The sequence below is a fragment of the Eretmochelys imbricata genome, chromosome 6 (assembly GCF_965152235.1).
Source record: "Eretmochelys imbricata isolate rEreImb1 chromosome 6, rEreImb1.hap1, whole genome shotgun sequence".
In the NCBI taxonomy this organism is placed as follows: Eukaryota; Metazoa; Chordata; order Testudines; family Cheloniidae; genus Eretmochelys; species Eretmochelys imbricata.
Genome location: NC_135577.1, coordinates 42,618,984 through 42,643,510, shown reverse-complemented (window position 1 = coordinate 42,643,510; position 24,527 = coordinate 42,618,984). Strand labels below are relative to the sequence as shown.

General features: G+C 40.7%; 1 protein-coding gene across 1 annotated transcript in view; it reads right to left on the bottom strand.

The window, feature by feature from the left end:
• Nucleotides 1-20,851: 20,851 nt before the first annotated feature.
• The window catches only part of DCDC1 (doublecortin domain containing 1), a 411,407-nt gene continuing 407,731 nt past the window's right edge, over nt 20,852-24,527 (bottom strand). The window contains 1 exon segment of the mRNA XM_077819961.1: nt 20,852-20,905. Coding sequence (XP_077676087.1) covers nt 20,852-20,905 — 54 coding nt within the window.

The window sequence follows — 24,527 nt, the reverse complement described above, 5'->3', positions numbered from 1 at the left end:
GTGGTTGTTAGTCACATAAGTCACATGGTATTGTTCCTACTCTGATTGGTTATGCAGAACATTTTAAACACTTCACACATGAATACCCTTGTTTGCATGTGAATATAGTGATTCATACAAAGATCAGCCATTCTCTACATATGCATGTGAGCAAAACCCACTCCCAAAAATATGAAGGCAAGTTCAAGATTTTAGTCTTTATCTCCAGGACACTCAATAACCTGGGCCCAGCATATCTAAAGATCACTGAATGCTCCAGAATGAAGACCATGGTAAACAACTCCACTCCTTGGGTATAATACAACTTTCTACCACCAGGGCAAAGCTTGGGGGCCACTCTCAGACTGTGGAATGAACTCCCCCAGGAGCTAAGGAACATCACGAACCTCAGCACCTTCTACTCCAAATGCAAGACACGCTTCTCTGACCTTGCCTTCTCTTAACATAAATGCATAGCAGTATGTACATGTAAAAAAAATTCCAAAACAAAACCCTACTGAAACAAATCACTCCATTTCACATACAATTCTTCCCCTGGGGGGAATGAATCACACATGACAGATGTTAGTCATGTCACTTAATGCATCCCTGGAAGGCACTCAGATACCCTGGTGATGAGGCCAGTGTATGAAAGAACCCGAACAGAATCAAATGGAATAGATAATACTGAATAAAATACATTATTTTTTATAGAATTCGCTTAAATCTTGCATAAATGTATATTTTGTTAAGTAAGATCAAAAAGCTGTGGACATTGGCTAATCATTTTCTACAACTTATGTATGCAGAATACATTTTCATCTGTTCATAAAACTGCAGGCTGAACTAGCAAAAGATATACTGCTTGCTTGTGAGGTCAAATGCATTTTTCTTGAAATAGCAAATACATCAGTAATATTCCCGCCCACGTTGGCTTGGTAATAACTATTGCACTTATTCTGCATGAATATTTCACACCTTTCCAAATGTGCAAGCAAAATCCCAATAAGGCCCCGATCTAACAAAGCACATGCTGAACTTTGGGCACAATAAGAAGCCTCATTGAATTCAAGGGGACCATTCATCTGCTTACAGTTAGGCATATACCTTTCTGTTTTCCTAGACAGGGACATAAGTGACAAGATCTTTGAGAACATATGCTTTTGCTCCTTACAATGTGACTGTTGGATCAAATTGATCCTGCAATGTGCTGACAGCTCTTGCAAGGTGCTCAACACCCAGAACTCCTACTGAAGCCCAGAAGGAAGACCAAGGTGTAAAGGGTGTGCTGAGATTCTGGCAGCACTGCAGCCCATAGGATAACTTGCAGTGGCTGCAGCAGGCCCCAAAGGGCTGTCTAAATTACACCAGGGTCTGTCCTGGGACTGCAAGTTAGGTGCTGAGCCCCTTAGGTGTTAGGCTCTGTGTTCTCAAAGGTACAGAACTCTGGTACAACAGAAAAGGTAGTTTCCTTCCATTTCAATAATGAGGTGAAGCCTGAAGTCCCTTCTCAGAGCTATTTGCTGCCATTGATTTTTAAACAACTCTCTGCATTGAAATTAAAGGGAGTTCTGTTTAGAAATCAATGGAACGATTTACCCTCAGTTTTTACGTAGCCATTACTCAGGCAGACACTTCCTGGAGTCAATGGCAGTTTTGCCCAAGTAAGAATAGAGTAAAAAAGTAAGTAAGGATGTCAGGAGTTGGCCCAATAATACTACAGTGTATATATCTAGTACCTGTTACCTAGATTACAAACACTGGGTGGAGATTTTCAAAAGGGCTCAGCTCTGTATTAATTTTCCCCCACTTGAAGTCAATGGGGAAACTTCCATTGTCTTCAAGGGGAGCAAAATTAGGCCACGGTTGGGCAATTTTGAAAAGCCATCCCATTAATCCCAAGACATCCTCATGAAGGAAAAAGGGATGTACAAGGAACACTTCCTCCATTACTGAAATGCAGCCATTTCCAGGTTGGAATGCAGCAGCTATCACAGCACAAGGTGTCACCATACTATATATATTTTTCTGTAACCATTTTTTCAAATTGCTATTAAAATTTTCTAGAGATGTGTAAGAAAAAATTGCATAAAAGCAGAAAATGAACAGCTATAATTGATCAGATCAGTAGTCAACCTACTTCAGTATCTTCCCTCCAACAATGGTCAGTACTAGAAGCTTCAGATGAAGATTAAAGAAATCCTCAAGTGGGAAGTTAAGAAATAACCTGTTTAGAATGAAAGTTAGAGGTTAGCGTTTGCCTTGAAGCATGAAGGTTTATAGCCCTTCCATTTTTTATTTTATCCTTATTAAGGAAACTGACTTCTTTTGTGCACACAAAGTGATGTTAAAAATGTTCAATTTAGCTGGTTCACAGAGAAAATAGATATCCTGTATGGGGAAACATTAAGGCTAACTGAGAACATTCTTGCAGCAGATGATCATCATCAGAGAGAAACAAATATGGTGCTTGAAGCTGCTTTGCTGGTGATCTTGCTAACAGGTATTTTCAAGCTCAAGTCAAGGATAGTAGCTACATGCTCTGTCGAGACACTGTTAACCACGATTGATTTGGCTTGGTGACAGATAATCTATTATGCACTAATACACCAACCTTACTAAATCAAAGGCAGTTTGTTCTAACAAAACAAAGGGACACAAAATGGGGAATGCAAGAAGACAAAGTGATGGCTTTGCTTTGCCTCAAGCCCATCTCTTTACAAGTTTGGGGGAGATCTTCAAGGGTGTGGGGTAGGAATACTGTTTCTGTTACTTTCCCCAAACAGTGCAAGGATAGAAAAGTAGACAAAACAGCCTTAATGAAGTATCAAAATAAGTTGGGAGAGAGGCTAGGAACAACAAAGAGGGGTAAAATATAGCCAGGATGGCTGCAAGAGCCTAAAATTCAGAATCAAGCTAAGTGGACATGTTTACGTACACCCTAGGAGCAGAAAAAAATAGACTAATTTCTTATAATTTCTTCATGTAAAAGGGGCCAAAATAGAATCTCTTGGAGGACCATTTGCCTTGGGTTATGCTCTTTGGCCTTATTGCTCAGAGCAGAACATTTATCTTGATTTCTACTGGATTCCCTTGTTTATGGTTGTTTATCACTTAATGTCACTGTGACAGAGTGCTGAGGGTCTAGCACATGTACAAAAGGAACCAGGAAAGAATGCTGGGGAGGAAGAGAAAGGATTCGGAGCGCTTCACAAAGGGAGTTCTCTGAGTGGACACACCTTACTCCACCCCCTCTTAGAGAAGAGGTTAAAAAGTTCAAATACAATATCACAGAGACACTGATATGTATTGGCAGAGGGATTAAAACACTGTAAATAAACTACATGGTGGTGTTTACAAGCAAGGTCTCAGAGCAATCTGTGTTCCTGGAAAAAGGTAGGGGTGTGGCACACTGCCCATAGCAAACGTATGTCTCACTGCTGAACTGTGTTGGGTGCTGCATGACTTCATCTTCCACTAGCTTAAGGACCCCTGAGGACACTCTGCAACTGTCAGGATTGCACTCTTACTATAATATTTATAGGTTTCCTCAACTGCACTCTGCGTTGATAACAGCCAGAGTTTCTGTAACTCACATGATCTTCATTTCTCCACTGTCAGGCATCCTTTGTTGGACACAGAGGTTAAAAGACCCTGATCAATTATAAAAGGACAAAGGAAAGCAGTGGAGAGAGATCCTGCATCAGAGAATTCTCATGTTGCATTATGCACCTGGCTACATTCAACACATCACTGAATGGCATCTGCACTTTGTGGCAAAAGTGTTACCAAAAGGGCTTTGAATCAGCACCAGCTGCCCAGAGGTGGGTTGAAGCGTGAGAAGCCTAGAGTCAAAGGATTGTAAACACATCAATAGAGTGTGGCTGGCATGGTTTCAAATCTGGGGTGTTGAATTGGCTCTGCAGACTGCTCTGCCACTCCTAGGGCTAAAGGGATGTACCATTATTAATCCATCTCTGAGCTGGATTATCTTTTGCAAATCAAACAATACCTTTCACAGCTGCACAAATCCACTTCTGGCTGTACTGAAGCCGCTATGGAGGGGGGTTGAGGGTTATTAAATAAAATCTTCTCAAGGCCTTTTCTTTGGAAGGCACACAAGGCATGGGCCAGACTAATTTCCTCCACCAAACCAAGTCTAGCAAGAATAGGTCAGCCAGGTACAGAAGCTATAGAACATTTGACAAGGACAGAATCCTTGGAGAGCCATGAAATCTTTGGACACAGGCTGTGTTTATCCCCTTCTCCATTTAATATTAACTCTCTCAGGATGATTGTGGGACAGAAATAAGTGGGTCACCCAGCACATCGCAGAGTAAATAAATATAATTTTACATGTTGTGACACGGTCAAAGTCAGTACATTTGAATTTAACTCAAATCTGTTTTAACAGTGCTGAGCAGCCTGCAGACACATTGGGGATTCTTTTTTTTTTGGGGGGGGGTTGTTTTTGCTTAAAAGTAAATGTAAAACAATGTAAAATGAAGTAGTATACAATATTTACATTCTCAAGCTTTGAACAATGCCATCAAAGCAAAGAAACAAGACCTCCAAAGTGGAAATGGTGACCTATTTCACTTATGTGGAGCCAGCAGAATTAAATTTACTTCAGCTTTAAATGTACTGGGCATTTGAAAAATTTAACACTGGTTTCTTTGCTTTCTATAAATAGAAACTATTAATAAGTAACATTTTCAGGCCCTCTGCAGCCTTCACAGTCTCTGCAATCCGCAAACCTCAATATTCTTGCATAGGCTGAACTATACAAGACCTCACAAAAAAATGTGCGTCAGATCCTCAGCTAAATTGGCATAGCTCCATTGACTAATGAAACTACACCAGATTTACATCACCTCAGGATCTGGCAATTAGTTTTGAAATGGGTTTTCTTTTATAATAAGCACTTGCATAGCACCTTCCATCCAATGATCTTAGTCTACTTTAAATACCGATTTATGACTCACAACACACATGTAAAGTAGAGAAGTATTATCCTCATTTTACAGATGAAGTAGAGAGACGTTCTGCATCTTATTCAAGGTCAGTGGCAGAGTAGGGAATAGAACCCAGGTGACCTGACTCCTAGTGCTGTGTCTTCTCACAAGTCCATTCTTCCTCATACTTTAGAATATGTTATAAATGGGTTTCAGGCATACAGGGCCACATCCTCAGCTGATCTAAATCAACAAGCTACTTTAAAGTCTGTGAAATTATACTCATTTACATCATCTGGTCCAGGGTTTTTATTTAGGTGAATACCCATTATACGTATCAGAAATAAGCAAAAAACCAAATGTATTTCTGTTGTATAAAAATAACGAAATACCAGAAACTTTATTCGGTTACCACTGAGGCTTGCAAATAATGTAATGCTGCATGCTATTTAAGTGGATTATTTTTAACCTCTTCCCTCACACAAAAGCAGGGGAGCTAGGACATCAGGTTCATCCCCTGATGTTATTCCAATGAGCCTAATAGGAATGTCTTCCCTGGTTGAATGATTTTTAAAGGAGCCATACAGTGTGATGACATCACTTATCCCTGGTTAATAGCTTTGTATTTGACAGGCAAGGAGAAAGAGAGGGTCACATCACACTGAAGACTATTCTTCTCCCCCTGATGCTGAGTAAAAACTGTTCTGGAAAAGGCTCCTGCCCTCACCAGCTACCCTAGTAATGGAGAACAAGAAAGCCACCTCCCTATCCATCTGGAATTCTTATTTTTAAACAAAAAGAAAAGGAGTACTTATGGCACCCTAGAGACTAACCAATTTATTTGAGCATAAGCTTTCGTGAGCTACAGCTCACTTCATCGGATGCATTCAGTGGAAAATACAGTGAGGAGATTTATATACACACAGAACATGAAAAAATGGGTGTTACCATACACATTGTAAGGAGAGTGATCAAGCTTAACATGAGCTATAACCAGCAGGAGAGCGGGGGCGGGGGTGCGGGGGGAGAGAAAACCTTTTGTAGTGATAATCAAGGTGGGCCATTTCCAGCAGTTAACAAGAACATCTGAGGAACAGTGCGTGTGGGGGGGGGGGAGAATAAACATGGGGAAATAGTTTTACTTTGTGTAATGACTCATCCACTCCCAGTCTCAAGCCTAAGTTAATTGTATCCAGTTTGCAAATTAATTCCAATTCAGCAGTCTCTCGTTGGAGTCTGGTTTTGAAGTCTTTTTGTTGTAATATTACGACTTTTAGGTCAGAGATTGAGTGACCAGAGAGATTGAAGTGTTCTCTGACTGGTTTATGAATGTTATAATTCTTGACATCTGATTTGTGTCCATTTATTCTTTTACGTAGAGACTGTCCAGTTTGACCAATGTACATGGCAGAGGGGCATTGCTGGCACATGATGGCATATATCACATTGGTGGATGTGCAGGTGAACGAGCCTCTGATAGTGTGGCTGATGTGATTAGGCCCTATGATGGCGTCCCCTGAATAGATATGTGGACACAGTTGGCAATGGGCTTTGTTGCAAGGATAGGTTCCTGGGTTAGTGGTTCTGTGGTGTGGTGTGTGGTTGCTGGTGAGTATTTGCTTCAGGTTGGGGGGCTGTCTATAGGCAAGGACTGGCCTGTCTCCCAAGATTTGAGAGAGTGATGGGTCATCCTTCAGGATAGGTTGTAGATCCTTGATGATGCGTTGGAGAGGTTTTAGTTGGGGGCTGAAGGTGATGGCTAGTGGCGTTCTGTTATTTTCTTTGTTGGGCCTGTCCTGTAGTAGGTGACTTCTGGGTACTCTTCTGGCTCTGTCAATCTGTTTCTTCACTTCAGCAGGTGGGTATTGTAGTTGTAAGAATGCTTGATAGAGATCTTGTAGGTGTTTGTCTCTGTCTGAGGGGTTGGAGCAAATGCAGTTGTATCATAGAGCTTGGCTGTAGACAATGGATCATATGGTGTGGTCTGGGTGAAAGCTGGAGGCATGTAGGTAGGAATATCGGTCAGTAGGTTTCTGGTATAGGGTGGTGTTTATGTGACCGTTGCTTATTAGCACCATAGTGTCCAGGAAGTGGATCTCTTGTGTGGACTGGTCCAGGCTGAGGTTGATGGTGGGATGAAAATTGTTGAAATCCTGGTGGAATTCCTCAAGGGCTTCTTTTCCATGGGTCCAGATGATGAAGATGTCATCCATATAGCGCAAGTAGAGTAAGGGCATTAGGGGATGAGAGCTGAGGAAGCGTTGTTCTAAGTCAGCCATAAAAATGTTGGCATACTGTGGGGCCATGCGAGTACCCATAGCAGTGCCGCTGATTTGAAGGTATACATTGTCCCCAAATGTGAAATAGTTGTGGGTGAGGACAAAGTCACAAAGTTCAGCCACCAGGTTTGCCGTGACATTATCTCCTCAAATAAATTGGTTAGTCTCTAAGGTGCCACAAGTACTCCTTTTCTTTTTGCGAATACAGACTAACACTGCTGCTACTCTGAAACCTATTTTTAAACAGAAACAAGACCACTGTCCTAGTCCATGGAGGAGGCACGTGGGAGAGAATGAAACCCCACCCATGTTAGGATGTCAGGAGACACTGACTTCCCTGATGTTATTCCCATGAGGCTAACTCCCCTGTTCTATTTTCTTAAGTACTAAAACAATGTCAGGAGGAAGGGCACAAGCCACTCGAAAGGAAGCCGCTTCTTCTAAAATGTGTGTTTGATGCATTAATATGGTCAATTCTCATGTTCACAATCTATACTCCACATCCATTATTTGGAGTAAACGCTAAACAATGCAACTTCTGCATTTTTCACCATATGTAAAGGAATTAATCTCCTATATAAAACACATCTAAGTCACAGAGATGGTACAGCAACCATATACTGAGATGTGAACATGCATATTGTCAGTTTGGTGTAAACAGAAGAGGATGGGTATTAAACCATAAAATCTTTACTTTATTAGTAACCCACTGAAGTTCCTACTTACCTGCTATGCATACTATGCACTCTGCACTTTTACAGCACATAGAGGTGCTAGTTAAACTCTCAAGTACATTACATGCTTCTCTGGACTGGACACAGACTAAGGAACAGATTTCAGCTGTGTGTCCAGATGAACTACTAGGGAAGCTATGTTTATGCTTCCAAGACAATCAAGATATAGATCTGACAGTGACTTCAAAATTTAACTACCAAGTTAGAAGTTAGAAAGTCTATTGATATACAAACTGATAACTCATACAACTTTCAAGGCTGAATAGTCTGCCTAAATATGGAGAGGGCAAAGTCAAAACTCTTCCCTGGGATCAACATCTAAATCTCTATTTCAATATTCTACTTTCCCTACAAGTGCACAACTGTCAGTAAGCGGCACAAGATTTGTAGGGGTTTACAAAAATGTGTGCAGCTCAGTCACATAATTTAGGATGCTTGTAATGCTCATGAACTCTTCAATCAGGAAAAGCTGAAAACCACATCAACAATGCGAGTGTGTAAGTGTGATTGCATGTGTTTAATCACCAACTTGGAAAGGGGTTAAAAAGAGTAAAAGGAAATTTACTCAGAAACCAAGTTACTGCTTTGCCAGATTCCAGCAGCACAAGCTCACCTCTGCAATGAGATGTCCAAGATAAATTACTTGGCCTGTAAATCAGACATCAACTCTGCATTGGATTTTTATCCTATATCCCTGTCCTGCCCTGTTCCAACAATACATTTGAATCTCAGTACCCATAAAGTGAGCCAGAGGCGACAAATAAGAACCTACTTAAAAATATTAATGGCCATTAGCAATCACTAATCGTTATGCAGAACACTTTCTGGGGAGTTCTGAATGAGATGGAAACCACTGCATTTGGAATAAAATTAGAACACAGCTACTACTGAAACATATTCCCTGGCCATGAGCCAGATTGCCCATCCAGCAGAAAATGTGGAATGATTTCTCCCCATATTGTTCTATCAGGGAATGGGATTCACCTGCCTGGAACAGACCCTGTGGGCTGCAGATCCCAAGGCCAAGGCCATCTGCATAGGAGCTGCTGCCTTCATTTCAGCTCTGTTCTGCATAGCTCCACCAGAAAGGTAACAGAGCTCCAGGCTCTCTCTTTGCCAGCTAAACTGTTCAGGGCCAGACCCGCAGAGGCTGTTGTAGGTCTGGGAGAGAGGGAGGATGGTGCCAGGGAAGGAGTTGTCTCAGCTTCCCTTTCACACAGTTGTTTTTTGTGGGGGGAAAGGCCTAACCGCCCTACCCATAAAGTGGGGGAAACAGCCATTGTCCTGGTGGCTCTCAATGGACGTGGAGCAAAATGTGACCTGAGCTAAAGCTTGCCTTCAGTGGGGTTACACCAGAGACGGCTCCAGTAAAACAACTCTGCCAGCAAAGCCACAGGGACCCAGTTCCTCCCAATGCCATGAGCCCCCCTCCATATGCCCCTAGTAGGTTAAATTCCCTCCCCCACCCCCAGTAAGGCTGGGAACCCCTGCAGCTGCCCCCACGTCCCTCCCTCCACACTTCCAGCCACAGTGGCTCCTCCCTCTCCCGGACCCCGCCCCCAGCTCCAGGGCCCTCCACATACCTGAACCCCCTGCGGGAGGCGGGGGCGGAGGAGCTGGAGCTGCTGCGGGTAGGGGGTGGGCTCCTCTTTGCAGCCACCTGCCCCGCATTGACAGCCAGGAGCTGTGACCTCGGCGAGCAGCCCCTTGCCAGGGCACAGCGGCCCCCGGCGGCCAGGGGTTGCAACTGCAGCTTCCTCGCTGCCCGACCGCTGTTAAGCCGGGGGCGCTTCCCGGTACTAATGTGTGCAGTGGCGCTTATGTGTAGACTAAACTACCCGTCAGTAGCCTGCTCTCCCTTCCTGACCCCTCCGTGCCCCAGGAAACATCCCCGTAGGCTGGGATTTGCAGGCGACAAGCCCCCCTTGCCTTCCTTATGCCCAAGGACCTCTCCGCGTTGCCCCTTTAGGATGCGCTTCCCAACACCCTACTCCTGCCCCTACCCCAAAGTTTTAATGGTTGTGACATTGGACTCCCATTCCCCTTCCCAGTGACCCAAAGCGGGGAAGTCCAGCTCCAAGGATCTCATCCAGCTTCGGTCTTAACTCGAGTGGCCCAGCTCTTTCTCCTCTACTTTAGTATGTCGGAATTCGGGTCCGAATAATGTTTAGGACCTAAACTCAAAAGACCATTGAAGGTAGCAGAATTCAGCTGGTGAGACATTTAGCACATACATGAACTAAGACTCCACCTAGTGGTACGATTGACATTTTAAACAAATCAAGGCCAATTTAGGATATTATTGAATCCTTCTGGCAAGGAGGATAGACGAAGGATTGGAAAGCAAAGTGAAGTGGTTAACTCAAACCACTATATGGGGTAAGCTATAATAGCCCACTTGTGTCAATTAAGGAGTGACTGTCAGTCATAACTTTGCATTTACTAGGATGTGTTGGTTCAACAATTCTATAACTTTTTATTATTCCATTTTTCTTTTTTTAATTTTAAAGAAAAACAAAGCTTACGTGGAAAAATGTATAGTTTGCAGTTTTTACTTTGCAGACTGAAAGATGCTCCTAAACTGCCCTGCATACATTTTGAGTAACATTTCCTTTTGTGGGGTTATAAGAGTGTGAAAGGGGTAGCCAAAATCTGACTGGGGGGAATGAGATTTTTTGAGTGTTTCATATGGTCTTTCTGGGTTTGCAAAACTAGCTTAAGTTAATTAACTTCTTCCCTTGTAATTTAATCTTCCAGTTTTTAAGGGGATTCTGTTACACAAAGCAAAATGTGTTTTCCGAGCTAAAGGGAAGTCTGTGCTATATATTAGGGTAGAATAAACCCTAACTAGCTAAGTTAGCAGTAGTGGATATATACAATAGAGTGCTGTATTTATATCTTCATTATAATTTTTTCTTTCTTTTTCCAGGCTCTGGTTTTCACTCTCCCTACACATTAGTTGGTATAACTGGGAATAATGGGCTGATCAAAAAAGAGAAGTGATTAAAGTACTTTTGATTAGTACACATCTCTACTACTGTAAACTTTAGCTAATGATTTTGTGCGGATCAGTTTGGAAAATAATTCAACTGACTTCTAATCTGGGGAGTTGGGGATCCAATAAATAAATAATAATTTCGTGTATAAACATCCCCTCCTCTACCCACTTATTTAAGTGCTCAGGCCATTGTAGATCATCAATAAAAATAAGATATAAAAATATTATAAAAATATTATAAAAATACTCAAAAACATCATTACTCAGATAAAGGACTTATTCCTGCAAACCCTCTGTGTGTGGAAATCCCAGTGACTTCAATGGGAGTTGCATGGCAGCATTTACAGGACCAAGCCCTAAAACAGACAAATGGTTCAAAATACAAATAGTAAGAGGATTTTAAAAAATAGTGTTGGAGAGAAGTGATAATTTGATAAACAACCTCATAGCACTAGTGTATGTATTTGATTCCCTGACTGAACCAGGGGTCCCCTGATGAAATTAATGGGTAGCAGGTTTAAAACAAACTGAAGGAAGTACTTCTTCACACAATGCACAGTTAACCTGTGGAACTCATTGCCAGGGGATTTTGTGAAGGCCAAACTATAATGGGGTTAAAAAAAGAATTAGATAAGTTAGCCAAGATGGTCAGGGATGCAACCCCATCCTCTGGGTGACCATGACCTCTGATTGCCAGAAGCTGGGACTGGACGACAGGGATGTATCACTCAATGATTGCCTGTTCTGTTCATTCCCTCTGAAGCATCTGGCATTGTCCACTACCAGAAGATAGGATACTGGGCTAGATGGACAATTGGTCTGACCCAGTATGGCTGTTCTTATGATTTCAAATAGTGGGAGACACTGATGTCTTTCAGTGAAATATATTGTACTGGCCAGCAAAATGGGGCCCTCATATCTCAGCTGGGGCCTTTAGGTATTACAATAATAATAAATACAAATAACAAAAATTAAAATTGACAATTAAGTGTGACGGGTCATTTAAATGCCACAATAGCCTTCTGAGGGGTTGAGGCAGGGCATGGCTGAGCTTCAATATTCACTGCATGCCAGTGAAATAAGATTCACACTATCTCACAAGAATGCTTTCTTTCTTGACTTAGAAGTCACATTTCTCTGTACCAACATCATAGGCTATTCTTGTGTGTTTTCCATGGTGACTTTCAGATCTCTGCATAGAGGAAAAATCCATAATGATCATTATTCTGTATCTAAAGGACTCAAAGAAAGACTGGTGTCACAGAATTGAACTCTGGGGCTCTAAGTGTTCTTGGCATTGTGTGTGTGTGTTGATGTAGAAACAAAACATTACAGAAACAAAGGCTGTTCACTGACACCATATGTTAAAATATTTATATGTACTATGCGTGTATTTTACTTCCTTCCTCCTTGATTTGATAAATTTAAGGAATGTAGAAGTACATTTCCCATCTTTGTAATTACAGCAGTAATTCTCAAATCAGTACAAAGAGGGAATCTTACCTAAAAAGTATTACAATAAAAGTAAAAGCAGCTTATGTCCCACCAATTTCTTCCATCTTGGCCTTATTCAGGGCCCAATCCTGCAAGATGCTGAGAACTTTCAGTCTACAGCGTCTCTCAGGCTTGGATCCAAAGTGAGTTAAAGAAGCTATTCCAGCTGGCTTCAGACACCACTGTAACTAATGTCTCCATCTACAGAAACAAAGGTTTCACAAGGAATTAGTGCAAATTGCCAACCACTGGGAATCAGGTCTGTAACCAAGAGCTTGCTCTCCTTTTCTCTCCTGACAAATTGAGTCACAGTTCTGATCTGAAGCAAGTTTTCATCTACAGCGCAAGATTAAATACTATTGTACAGACAGAATAAAATGAAGAACTTCTAAGTGTTCCTTTTAGATGTATTAAACAATATGTCCCATTATGTTGAGAATTTCACACTTCCTTGTGGAAGAAAGCTGCAGAATCAGAGACTAAATCAGAGTAGGTGGAATTATCAGAGCAGGTTCAAGCTATTTGTGAACCTGGTGAGTGAAGCTTTTATGCTTTAAGTAGGAGAAGGAAGAGGCCCAGGAAGCCAAGCCTCGCACCCTCTTTTTTCTTCTAATGGGACTTTTTTCCATTTAATGTTTTGAGTGAATTGTAGTGCTCACAAAATGGGTGGACTGAGGCCAAATACAGTGTGAGCAGATCCTGTAGGAGATCCCCCAAATATTTCTGCCCAAACGCTCTTTTCTGAACTATAATGCCCCCTTTATTTTAGTACTTCTGCTTTCCCAGCAGGAGCTGCCAATCATGCCAAATTAGTGTATATGTGGGCCTTTGAGATGTGCACAAATATTAGTTGGGAAGTAGGGTGACTGTCAAATTCATTTCACTCATGACCCAGTTTACAAACTAAGGCCTCAGTCCTGCAAATACTTATGCATGTGCTTAACTTTACACACTGAGTTGACTTCAGTGAGACTACTCATAGGACTTGATCCAAAGCTTACTAAAGCAGGTGGATCGACATCCATTGACTTCATACTTGGATATGTAAATTTAATTAGATACATACATCTTTGTGGGATTGGGGTGCAAGGACCTGGTCAGAAAAGCACAAACACATGATTAAGTCCATCCTTATTAAGGAAAGCACTTACGCGTACGTTTAACTTCAAGCATGTGCTTACACCTCATTGGCTCAATTGAACGTAAACACATATTTAAATGCTTTCCTGTAAAAGAATGTTTTCCTGTGTCAGGGCCTGTATCATGGAAGGCAATTGAGATAGTTTATGTTACAAAAAGACTTCATGATCATGCTTTAGGCCAGGGTTGGGCAAACTTTTTGGCCCGAGGGCCGAATCTGGGCATGGAAATTGTATGGTGGGCTACGAATGCTCATGAAATTGAGGGTTGGGTGAGGGAGGGGGTGAGGGCTCCGGCTGGGGGTGCGGGCTCTGGGATGGGGCCAGAAATGAGGAGTTCAGGGTGTGGGAGGGGGCTCCAGGTTGGGGCAGGGATTTGGGGGAGCAGGGCAGTTACGGGCTCTGGGGTGGGGCTGGGGATGAGGGGTTGGGGGTGCTGGAGGGTGCTCCGGGCTGGGACCGAGGGGTTCAGAGGGCAGGAGAGGGATCAGGGCTGGGGTCTGGGAGAGGGTCAGGAGTGCAGGTTCCAGGTGGCACTTACCTTAAGCAGCTCCCGGAAGCAGCAGTATGTCCCCCCTCTGCTCCCCTCCATGGAGGTGTGGCCAGGCAGCTCTGCACGCTGCCCTGTCTGCAGGCACCGCCCCCACAGCTTCCATTGGCTGTGGTTCCTGGCCAATGGGAGCTGCAGAGGCAGTACTTGGGGCGGTGGCAGCATGTGGAGTCCCCTGGATGCCCCTACATGTAGGAGCCAGAGGGGGGACATGCCATTGCTTCCAGGAGCTGCACGGAGCCACAGCACGTGCGGAGCAGGGCAAGCCCCCGACCCTGCTCCCTGGCGCGAGCTTGAGGGCCAGATTAAAATGTCTGAAGGACTGGATGCAGCCTCCGGGCCATAGTTTTCCCACCCCTGCCCTAGGCTGACATTACTAAACTGATTTTACTGTTGAATGGGCCTAAGGTTCCAGATATTAGTCCTTTTGCTCAATCTGCCACTTTGCCTTACTTTCATTTAATAAATATTGTATAATTTGCATTTAGGACATGATCCAACTTCCACTGAAATCAGTGAGAGTCAGATTGGATTCTTACACAGCTCTTTCTCATCTGAGGATCTCAAAGTGCTTTACCAATTAATTAAGCCTTCCAACACTCCATCTCAAAAGGAACATCAGATATGTTTAAATACATAAAGGATACAAACTACAAACAACACCACTGAAATAACTGCTACATTCATGACAGATTTAATCACTGATGATAATCATGTAATCAAGATATAACAAAAACACAGAATTCAATTTGGTAACAAAATTATTACACTTGAAAGTTGAATTAAAATAATCTATCCTATACAATATTTGCAAAGACAAAGAAATACTGCAAATACAGATCTATTTTTAGATTTTGCAATAAATATAGAAGGGATTCTACAGAGCTACACAAAACATACATTGTAAGGTATCAAAAATATCACCCCAATACAATAGTCATTCATTCATTAATAGTATTGGACCCAGCCCTGAAATATTTTGCTCACATGAGAAGGGCCTTTTCCTCTAATATCTTATGGATTTCGATGTAACTGTACACGTAAGTAAGAACTATTTGTGTGAGTAAGGGTCAAATGATGTATTTCAATATCTTTCATTCATCAAGGAGCAAATACTATGTATGGTTTATCATACTACAATATGTATGGTTTATAAAATAAAAAGTATAAAAATGTAAGTGATCAATTAACACAAAGAATTGAGTGTTTAGACTCTGGTTCAAGAAAGCATATAAGCACCTGCTTAACTTGTCTTAAATCATGTTGAAGTATGTACTTATGTTTTTTCCTTAGTAGGAATGGTGTCCTGAATTTGGGCCTTAATTACTTTCAGTTAAGTGATGTGAATAAATTAGAAAATATTTTTTTAAATTAAGGGTCAAATTATGCTCTTGGTTATGCATATGAGACTCCCAATGATTTCAGTGGGTTTTCATTGTGCCAACATTTTAGGGCAGGTTTTGGATCTAAATATTTTCCCAACATCTAATTTAGGGTCCAAACTGAAATGCATTTTTAATTCCTCTATCTTCTATAGAACTATCGCTCGTACATCAGCCTGGAGGATACTTATAAGCAAAATCTTGTAATGAATACAAATGAGGAACTGGGAAAATTTTGGAAGGAGAAGTATATAAATAAATCCAAAGTCATATTCCCGCTCATCCTTTATAGATAATATATTGCCTGATTTTAAGCTTGGAGGTTTTGCAAAAGGAAAACACTTCAGGAAATATTTTGCCTATCATATTCACTAGTCCTTTGGGTAATCAAGATTATATTTCATTGTGGAGAGTCTTTGTATTAGAACCATCCTCTTTCAGTAAAGGTTTAAAACCAAACAAATTAAAAACCAGATTCTGCGCAGTTACACTAGAGTAACTCCATGAACTTTAATGAGGTTTCACTGGTGTATGAGAAAAGTCAGAATCTAGCTCAGTGTCCACTTGCTGCCCTCTGCACCATAGAACACTGTGAGCCTGGTTTTAGCATTTTTCTGTAGGAAATTATTTCTCTGTAAGTACCTCTAATTATGAGATCTAGCATGTTAGGAATCCAAGTGACTTTACAAGCACTTCTTATTTGTTCCCCTTTGATTGATTTTACTAGTATATCCTCTATATTTTAACCATAATCTAAACTAATGAGATCAAACAATTTTAATGAAAACATGACATTTCTTACCTATTGACTTATGTCTGTTTAGATCACACTAAATAACAAAATCAGAAGAGCTATAGTCTTTAGCCAAAGCTTTTACATACTCAGGAAAGCTATATCAGACCTATCCTAAAAATTACTCAACCAGAATGCACTAAAAATGTCTTATAAGGAAGCAATGAGGCTATTCTTCCTCTATTGCAGTGCAAGTCTGTTTTCAAAATCAGTTTATAACAACCAAGATGGTGAGTAGGTTTCAATTCTGCCACTCAGTGTAAGTGTGGCAGAATCAAAACCCACATTGTTTTCATGGAGGAAACATACAGAAGAATTTGCTTTAAAAATTAATTTAATACTTATGAAAGTGACAACTGATATTAACCAGAATTTAGGATGGGGTTGGCAATTACTGTTTAAACTTTGCCACAGCTTTGCCGAAGCACCTTGTCTTTTTTCCACTCCCAGAGTTCTTTTAAGTAGAGCCTGCTACTCATGTAATTTTGCCAAACTATGTAACCCAATTCATTTTTGTTTGCAACCTTTAATAGATTTTGAACTCTGTTCTCCAGAGATGAAAAGCTAATACACTATCCCACTGCAGCACCTAGACTCCTGAAACAATTACATGTCTGTCTGTTTAATTATCCTAATCAGAGATGTGTGCAGGAAGTGTTTGAGTTGGAATCTGGATTAGGTATATGGGTCAAAATCCTGGCTCCTTTGTCAATGACAAAAGTCCCATTGATTTCAGTGGAGCCAGGATTTCACTCATGGTATAGTTCAAGATTTGGGTTCAAGGCTAGGATTTACAATGATGCCAAAACCTTCAACACTGTCCTCTCATGACTTAGGTGGTGGAAATATCACAGAATCAGCCTGAGGAAGAAAGAAAAATGTAGCTATTTTTGCAGGATTCTGATAAAATCTAAACTGGAAAATGGGCTCCTAACTGGAATCAAAGATGAAGGGATGAATTTGATCACAAAGACTTCGAAGGGATTTGGATTTGAAGTTCCAGTTTTGGCCTAACTCTAATCCTAGTTCTTACCTTTACATATGCTATCCTTCAAATATGAAGCTGGATCATGGTCATGCTTACATGGGCATGCAGTGGGGTGAAAAATAAGGACTCACCTACATTGCATTACCCGGATAAAGGTAATCCAGAATCACGAGCTGTTCTCAAGTTGTTCACCTATGTTGCTTGGAGCAACTAGTGATGGGGAGTTGGTATGGCCATGGCTCTGCCCCACAACATGCCAGCCAATAATGCTGGTCAGCCACACACAAGAAGGGAAAGAATATGCTGCACAGCTCAAAGGGATCTAACAATTCCCTTCCCCTAGGGCAACTGGGAATTCTGGGAACAGGCTGTGCCTAACCAGCAGAATTTAGCTCATAATTAAATCTGTTGGAGAACAAATTTCAAATATACCTTTGAATAAGAACATGAACTATGTAGGTTAGAAGTTTAACCCTAGAGTTGCATCTCTTGATGATTCTCTATGTGAACACAGATATCTTACATAATAGCCTGAATACTTTCCAAAAATTATAATAGTAAACCATTGGCACCATCATAACCAGTCAGAACACCACACACTTGGCTAAATTTTATTCTCAAAAGTACCTGTGAAATTCCACTCTTTTTTGGCAGAGAAACCCATGTACAGCTCCAGGCTTCACCTAGTTTTGAAAATGTGGCTTTGGCATAGAAATGTGACAAGCTGCAATTCTGGGAAGAAAATTAGTGTGACCAGCAGAAGGTTGGTAGAGGCAGAAGGGTCTTGGAAGAAAACATAGGGTGTGAATATTGGCCTTAAAAGAGATGCTTTAACAGCAGAAAGAAAAGGAGTACTAGTGGCACCTTAGAGACTAACCAATTTATTTGAGCATAAGTTTTCGTGAGCTACAGCTCACTTCAAGCTTATCCTCAAATAAATTTGTTAGTCTCTAAGGTGCCACTAGTACTCCTTTTCTTTTTGCGAATACAGACTAACACGGCTGCTACTCTGAAACCTGTCATTTAACAGCAGAGATGATCTGGAGAGAAGACAGAGAAGTCTGAAGAGGAACCTGAGAAAAAGAACCTTGAATACCTGGAAGAAAGAGAGAAACCTAATCCCGGGAAACAGCCAACCAAAGTGATTAAAAATCTGATTTAAATATATTTGATTTTATGACAAGGTTTACAGTAATAGTATAGGTGACTTCACTGGAGCTTTAACAAGTTACATCAGGTGAAGATCTGCCCTTAGATCTGTAATTAGAAATTATGATGATGGATAATTTCTTATAAGACTACTGAATTTTATTTTGTAACTGTCTAAGCAAGAATACACTGAAATCTTTACTGATTAACTTTAATCTTTGGCTAAATTAGTATAAGACAATAACATGTTTAAATAAGAGCAAACAGAGTACCACTGAGCCTCATAAAGCTGTCTCAGTGAATGTTAGCAACAATGTCATCTGTTAAATAGTACAAAAGTAGTAGAAATTACATTTGATCAGACAGAACTATCCAGCAAACTGATCCATTTTTATCAAGCCTGACCTATGATCATCACTGGACAAGATCTAGCCATCTAAGGTAAGTGTCTGCCTATGTTTAGTTACTGCTATCTTGTGACTCTTATTCTGACCAGCAAATCTGTTTTAGGGCATGGCTACACTTGCAGATGTAGCGCGCTTTGAGTTAAACCAGCCTTCATAGAGCGCAGTAGGGAAAGCGCTGCAGTCTGTCCACACTGACAGCTACAAGCACACTGGCATGGCTACATTAGCAGCTCTTGCAGTGGCCACAGAGAGCAGTGCATTGTGGTAGCTATCCCAGCATACAAGTGGCTGCAACGTGCTTTTCAAATGGGTGGGGTGGAGTGTGACAGGGAGTGTGTTGTGTGTATGTGGGCAGAGAGAGAGTGGGTTTTTGGGGGGCTGAGAGCATGTCAGCATGCTATCTTGTAAGTTCAGATAGCAGCAGACCCCCCTGTTCCCCCCCGCCTCTCTCTCTCTCACACAGCATTCCACAGTAATGGTTGCTTTGTCTCGGAGCAGATAAGCATGCCGGCTGTCAGAAACGGAGCTTCCAAAGGGCATATCCGCATTCCTACAGCAAGTTCAAAACAATGAGAAGAGTGGCCACTTGATTTAAGGGGATTATGGGATGTTTCTGGAGGCTGATCAGAGCACAGTAATGCAACACCTCATTCACACTGACACCCGGGCGTTTCAGCCAAGATGCAAGAAGTGTTAATCTTCTCGCTGAGGTGGAGTACTAGGAGCGCTCTAGCTGTGAAGTCAGAGTGCTCTACATGCCTTGCCAGCATGGACGGATAGTGAGCTAGGGCTCCCAGAGCTGCTTTAATGCGCTCTAACTTGCAAGTGTAGCCAAGCCCTTTGTCTCCACCTATCTCATAGTTAGACCCCCTGCCATGCTCCCTCCAAAAGGCCAAAGCAGTAGGTTGTTAGCTTTGGTGAAAGAGATAGCGTAAAGCTACAATAAATGACTTTACAATAGCAAGGAATATTAACTTAGGCTCTTACGCAATATCCTCTGAAGTCAATGGAAAGGCTACCATTAACTTCAGTAAGCGTTGGAGTAGGCTCTTAATTAAGCTTCTTTCTTTTGGTAAGAACAATTTTCCACTGGTTTGCTCTGTAATTAATTTTCTCTTTAGTGTACTATGTGTCTGCTTCAGGTGAAGGCTTTTTGTGTGTATGTTCAACATTAGGCTCTTTTCCACCTAATAAAGATTTTCTTCCCAAAATAGTGACAGTCTTTTAGGCATTAAAAATGGTGGTAACTTGTCTGCAGAAGCACAACAAGCAAATATGATTGTATAGCTCATAGAATAGCACTTTCAAAGAACTTGGGATACCTGTGAAGATTATGATGTGTGAAATGTTTTGCCTGCCACTTTTTTCTGCTGCTGTTCATTTCTGCAAGGAACCAGTGCAGAAGCTGCAGAACACAGTTTATTTTTATATCATTCCTGATAAAAAAGTGGACTTTAGAACATTACAAAAACAGATATCTTTAGAAACAAGTTTAATTATGATTCTTAATCAATTCAATGTGAATTACTTCACCTATATTCATATGCTAAAGCTATTTTTCTTACTGAGGATTGTTCTCCAAATTACATATATGTATTTTAGAATAGATCCCTGCAACTATTCCCTTCAAACACAAAATCACTGCAGACAACCTTTGCAAGAATAGATTCTGAAAATTCATTTTAATTATCCAGTCCCTCAATACTGTGGACTAATTCTGAAAGTTATGGAATTTACATAGCCAACAGTCACAATACTTAACTATTTCCTTAGATATGGAGCACACATTGCCATGCACTTTTGGAAAGCAGTTACTGCACATGCATGCACAAGCATTGTAACTGATTTCCCAAGCTCTGTGCATTGTATACAGGCGATCAGCCATCAGAATGCAGCATTTTTTAAATGCATTTTATGTCACACCAGATTAATTGTACAGAAGAGTACGCCAGTAGATTGCAGTCAACTTGAAATAAATAAAGATAATTTGCTGACGACATTTTTTCACCGTTCTTCTGGAGTCATTTGTTTACTGACAGCCAAAGCAATTCCTCCCTTCTGGGAAAAAATAAAAGAGAATTTCAGTAAAACTTGCAATCAAATTAAAATATATTTTTTTCAGAATAGGTATATTAAATATGATGTTTTAAAAATTTATAGAAGCAGTTCTTTTAAGGTCTGATGTGAGTTATGAAATCTAATTTTGTTTTCATAGCTCTGTGATAAAATTTTATCAATGTTATAAAAAGGGTCTTTACTAAGAATGACCGGAAATCTGAACTACCTGGTCATGCAATAAAAACACATTCCTCTACTGCGAAGTGTCAGACAAGCAAAGTTTAGCTGAAAATTGATCGATAAGTCTTCCTTTTACACTTGAGTGCACTCACTTTTTCTTCATAGGATAATAGGGGTTTTTTTTAATGGTTTTTCCATTAACATCAGACTTTACTGTTAGCAAGAAAAAGGCAGACATAAAAAAAGAAGAGACAGAAACAGTCAAGAAAAGCTTTAGTGATCTTTAATGATATGGTGCTACAACTTAGAGATGGGTTTTGTTGTTGTTGTTTTTTTTTAAACAAGTGACAACTTAAAAACTCTCGGATTCTTCCAGCAGTGCAAAGTGGCAGTAAAAATCAGCTTCACCACCTATCTGGGGTTTTTCCTTATGCTGGGGGAATCCCTGGGTGGCATAGAAGCTATGCTCTGTGACATGAGCTGTATTTCCTGTACTGGGTCCAGGGTAGTAGCAGGCGGAGACTCCATGTTTCTAAAACTAAACTCGCTCTTTATTAAAGGAACTGCTTACAGAGATGCTGTAACTGCAGGTAGAATTCTAACCATGTACACATACACTGGTCTCCTGGCCTCCTCTACACTATTCTCCCCTGAAATGTGGGTTCCTCCCTTCAAATTCAATGTAGGTTGCGTCCAGTTGGACAGCTGTTTTTTTTAATTTGTGGGGCAGAGAAAGCAAAAACAAAAGGTTTTGCTGAGTTTCTCAAAAATTTGCTGAGCAACAAGATGCTTAATTTTGAGAACTCAAATAATTTTGGCAAATTTGATTGTCTTTTTCCCCAAATTTCACAATATTCTCTCTTTCTTTACTCAGAACACTACCATTGTCTGTGGCAAAAGTCTGCAAAAGTGCACAGGTGTATAACCGCTTCTTCATCCTTATGGCAAAATGAAGAGCCCCGTAAATTTGCTGTGCTTCATCTGCATGCTCAGCTCTGTCTGTGAGTTTGACGCTGTGTCGCTTAACTGTTACATTGGGTACTTATTGTTCTTTTTGAATATTATTGTAAGCAGGAATGAAGCTAGGATTTTTGAGGACAAGAAATTCATTGGTGTCCCTGGCTTACCTATATGTGACATCACCAGCCAAAACCGCAGCAGTCCAGTGTACTTATAGACAGATGTCAAATGAATCAAAACTGTGAGACCATATAATTTAATCCCTGATTTATGAAACAGGAAATGTGTATACTAAGGGACTGATTTATTATTATAAAACATTCAGACCTCTGTCTTGCGAGGTCACTGCAATTTGTCTGCTTTGTTGGGTTAGGCAAAAGTGGGTGCTAATCTGCATTAATAGCTCTGCCCTCAGTTACTCCAAAACGCAAACCAGAGAAGTGCCTCCCCTTTTTATTGATTTTAATTTGCTAGGCTTACCTTTCCCCTAAATTGGTCACAGTTTTATGCAGAAGACTGAAAGGTAACATTGAAAGGTTGCCTTTCTCCTGCATATTCACTTGAAATATTTAGTTTATTAAAATTCATCATCTCTTTCACATTAGTAAGATTTTTTAAAAACTTTTGCTTCAACATTTTTCCATACAATAGCTTACCTGTGAATATAAGAATGCCTGGTAATTATCTCATGACTGGAAGGATTTTAGATCTTTCAAGAATACAGCATTACTTGTGGCTAACATTCTTTTTAAAAAACAAAATAGTTTTATTTATTTAGTTCTTTTAGGAGAGCAATAAAAGATTGATTTATAAGCACATACTATTGTGCATGTTCGGGAGAAGAAGGGGTTCGAACAGGCCAGATCCCTCGTTGTACTATAGCATATATGCATCACTAAAGTGATTATAAAGCTTCCCTAAAAGTTCAGCAGGCACAAAAATCCTGGCTCCAATTCACTCCTTCCTGTTTTCTCCTTCTCTGGCATATAGTTTGCAAGGGGGTATGTCTGGTGATCCCTGGCCAGCGTTATTGCCCATATGAACCTTTACAAGCCAGTGCAAGTTAAGCGTGCCAGTGCTGAACTGGCTCCTGGAAATCCAGAGGTATAAGGCAAAAACAACCGGGGCTTTAGAATACCTTTGCCCCCTCTTCTCAGGTGTGCCAACCAGAAGCTCTTATGCAGGTTAGGAGCTGGACCAGAGAAGTCTCCTTAGTATCTTATTGTTTATATGTTAACTTGACTGAAGGCAGTAGAATAAGACTGCTTTAAAAGACACATGGAAAAATAAAATAAAAAAAGGAAAGGAAAAGAAACAGGAACATCCTGAGGGAAAGAGGCTTAAGTAGCCTAACATTTTGGATGGACAAATACACATATTTCTATGAAACCCATGAATCTCCCACCCCATATTATTACATATAATGCAAATTCAAGTTGAATTTAACATGCTACAGAAACTATGCAGTTTGCATGACCTTTTAAAAAGGCAGATTTTTATCACCAGCTGAAGGCAGTTCAATTAAAATTGGAGGTTTAACCACCCAAAAACCTACTGGAACTGTCTTGATGTGTTTTAATCCTAATTGCAAACTCTATGCAGCTACCAGAAAACAAAGCCGCATAGCTACTTTTTCAGTTCTGCCTCTTATCTGTAGATGGTAACTTTGCAGTACCTTCATAAGGGGCTTATAATATGATTTTGAAGTGATCTTTACTTTAGGAGTTGACTAAGGCTAAATGAGGCCTGGATCCACCAAAACTGCAGAGATGCTTCCTCTTCCCTTCCTCAAACTCCTTGATCTTCATTTTTCATTATCCCAAACAGGGACTTTCCTCTCAGACCCTTTTCCCCTCCCTCATTTTCTTCCTGTCTTCCCTCTCCCACCAATGGGCTATCTAATTTTGCTTTCAGTTTATTTAAGATAATAAGGTTGTACAAATGTAAGAGAGTGCAGAATTTGGCCCTTCTCATTTATTCACTGAGTAGGTCCCTTTCAGGCCACTTGACCAAGATTCCTAGTATAATGCCTTAGCAGATGTATTGTATCAGGAAGCAACCTCTTTTTAACCATAATCGTGGGGGAGGGGTACTTCTTTGTGGATACAGAAGAAATGGATCTCATAAGAAATACAAAAACTGGAGCACAAATGCCAAGGAAGAGTGAAGTATTTTGGTGTTTATATAGAGCATCTCATAAAGTTCTAACAGTAATGAACCCCAGAAAGGAGACCCACAGAAAGCGAACATCTAAATGGTTGTTATACAGTAGTTACAAGCAATAATTCCTGTTCCACTATGCTTATCAAACTGGACCTGAACAGAAACATACACTTTCTTATAAAATAAGAATCCACACAAAATTTCAAAAACACAAAGTGAGGGTAAACTTTTTTGAGATTCTAAAAAATCAGCTATTTTTTTTAACTTTAAAAACAATCATGTGCCTCTTCACTACCTTGTTTTGGTCAAAGGGTTTAAG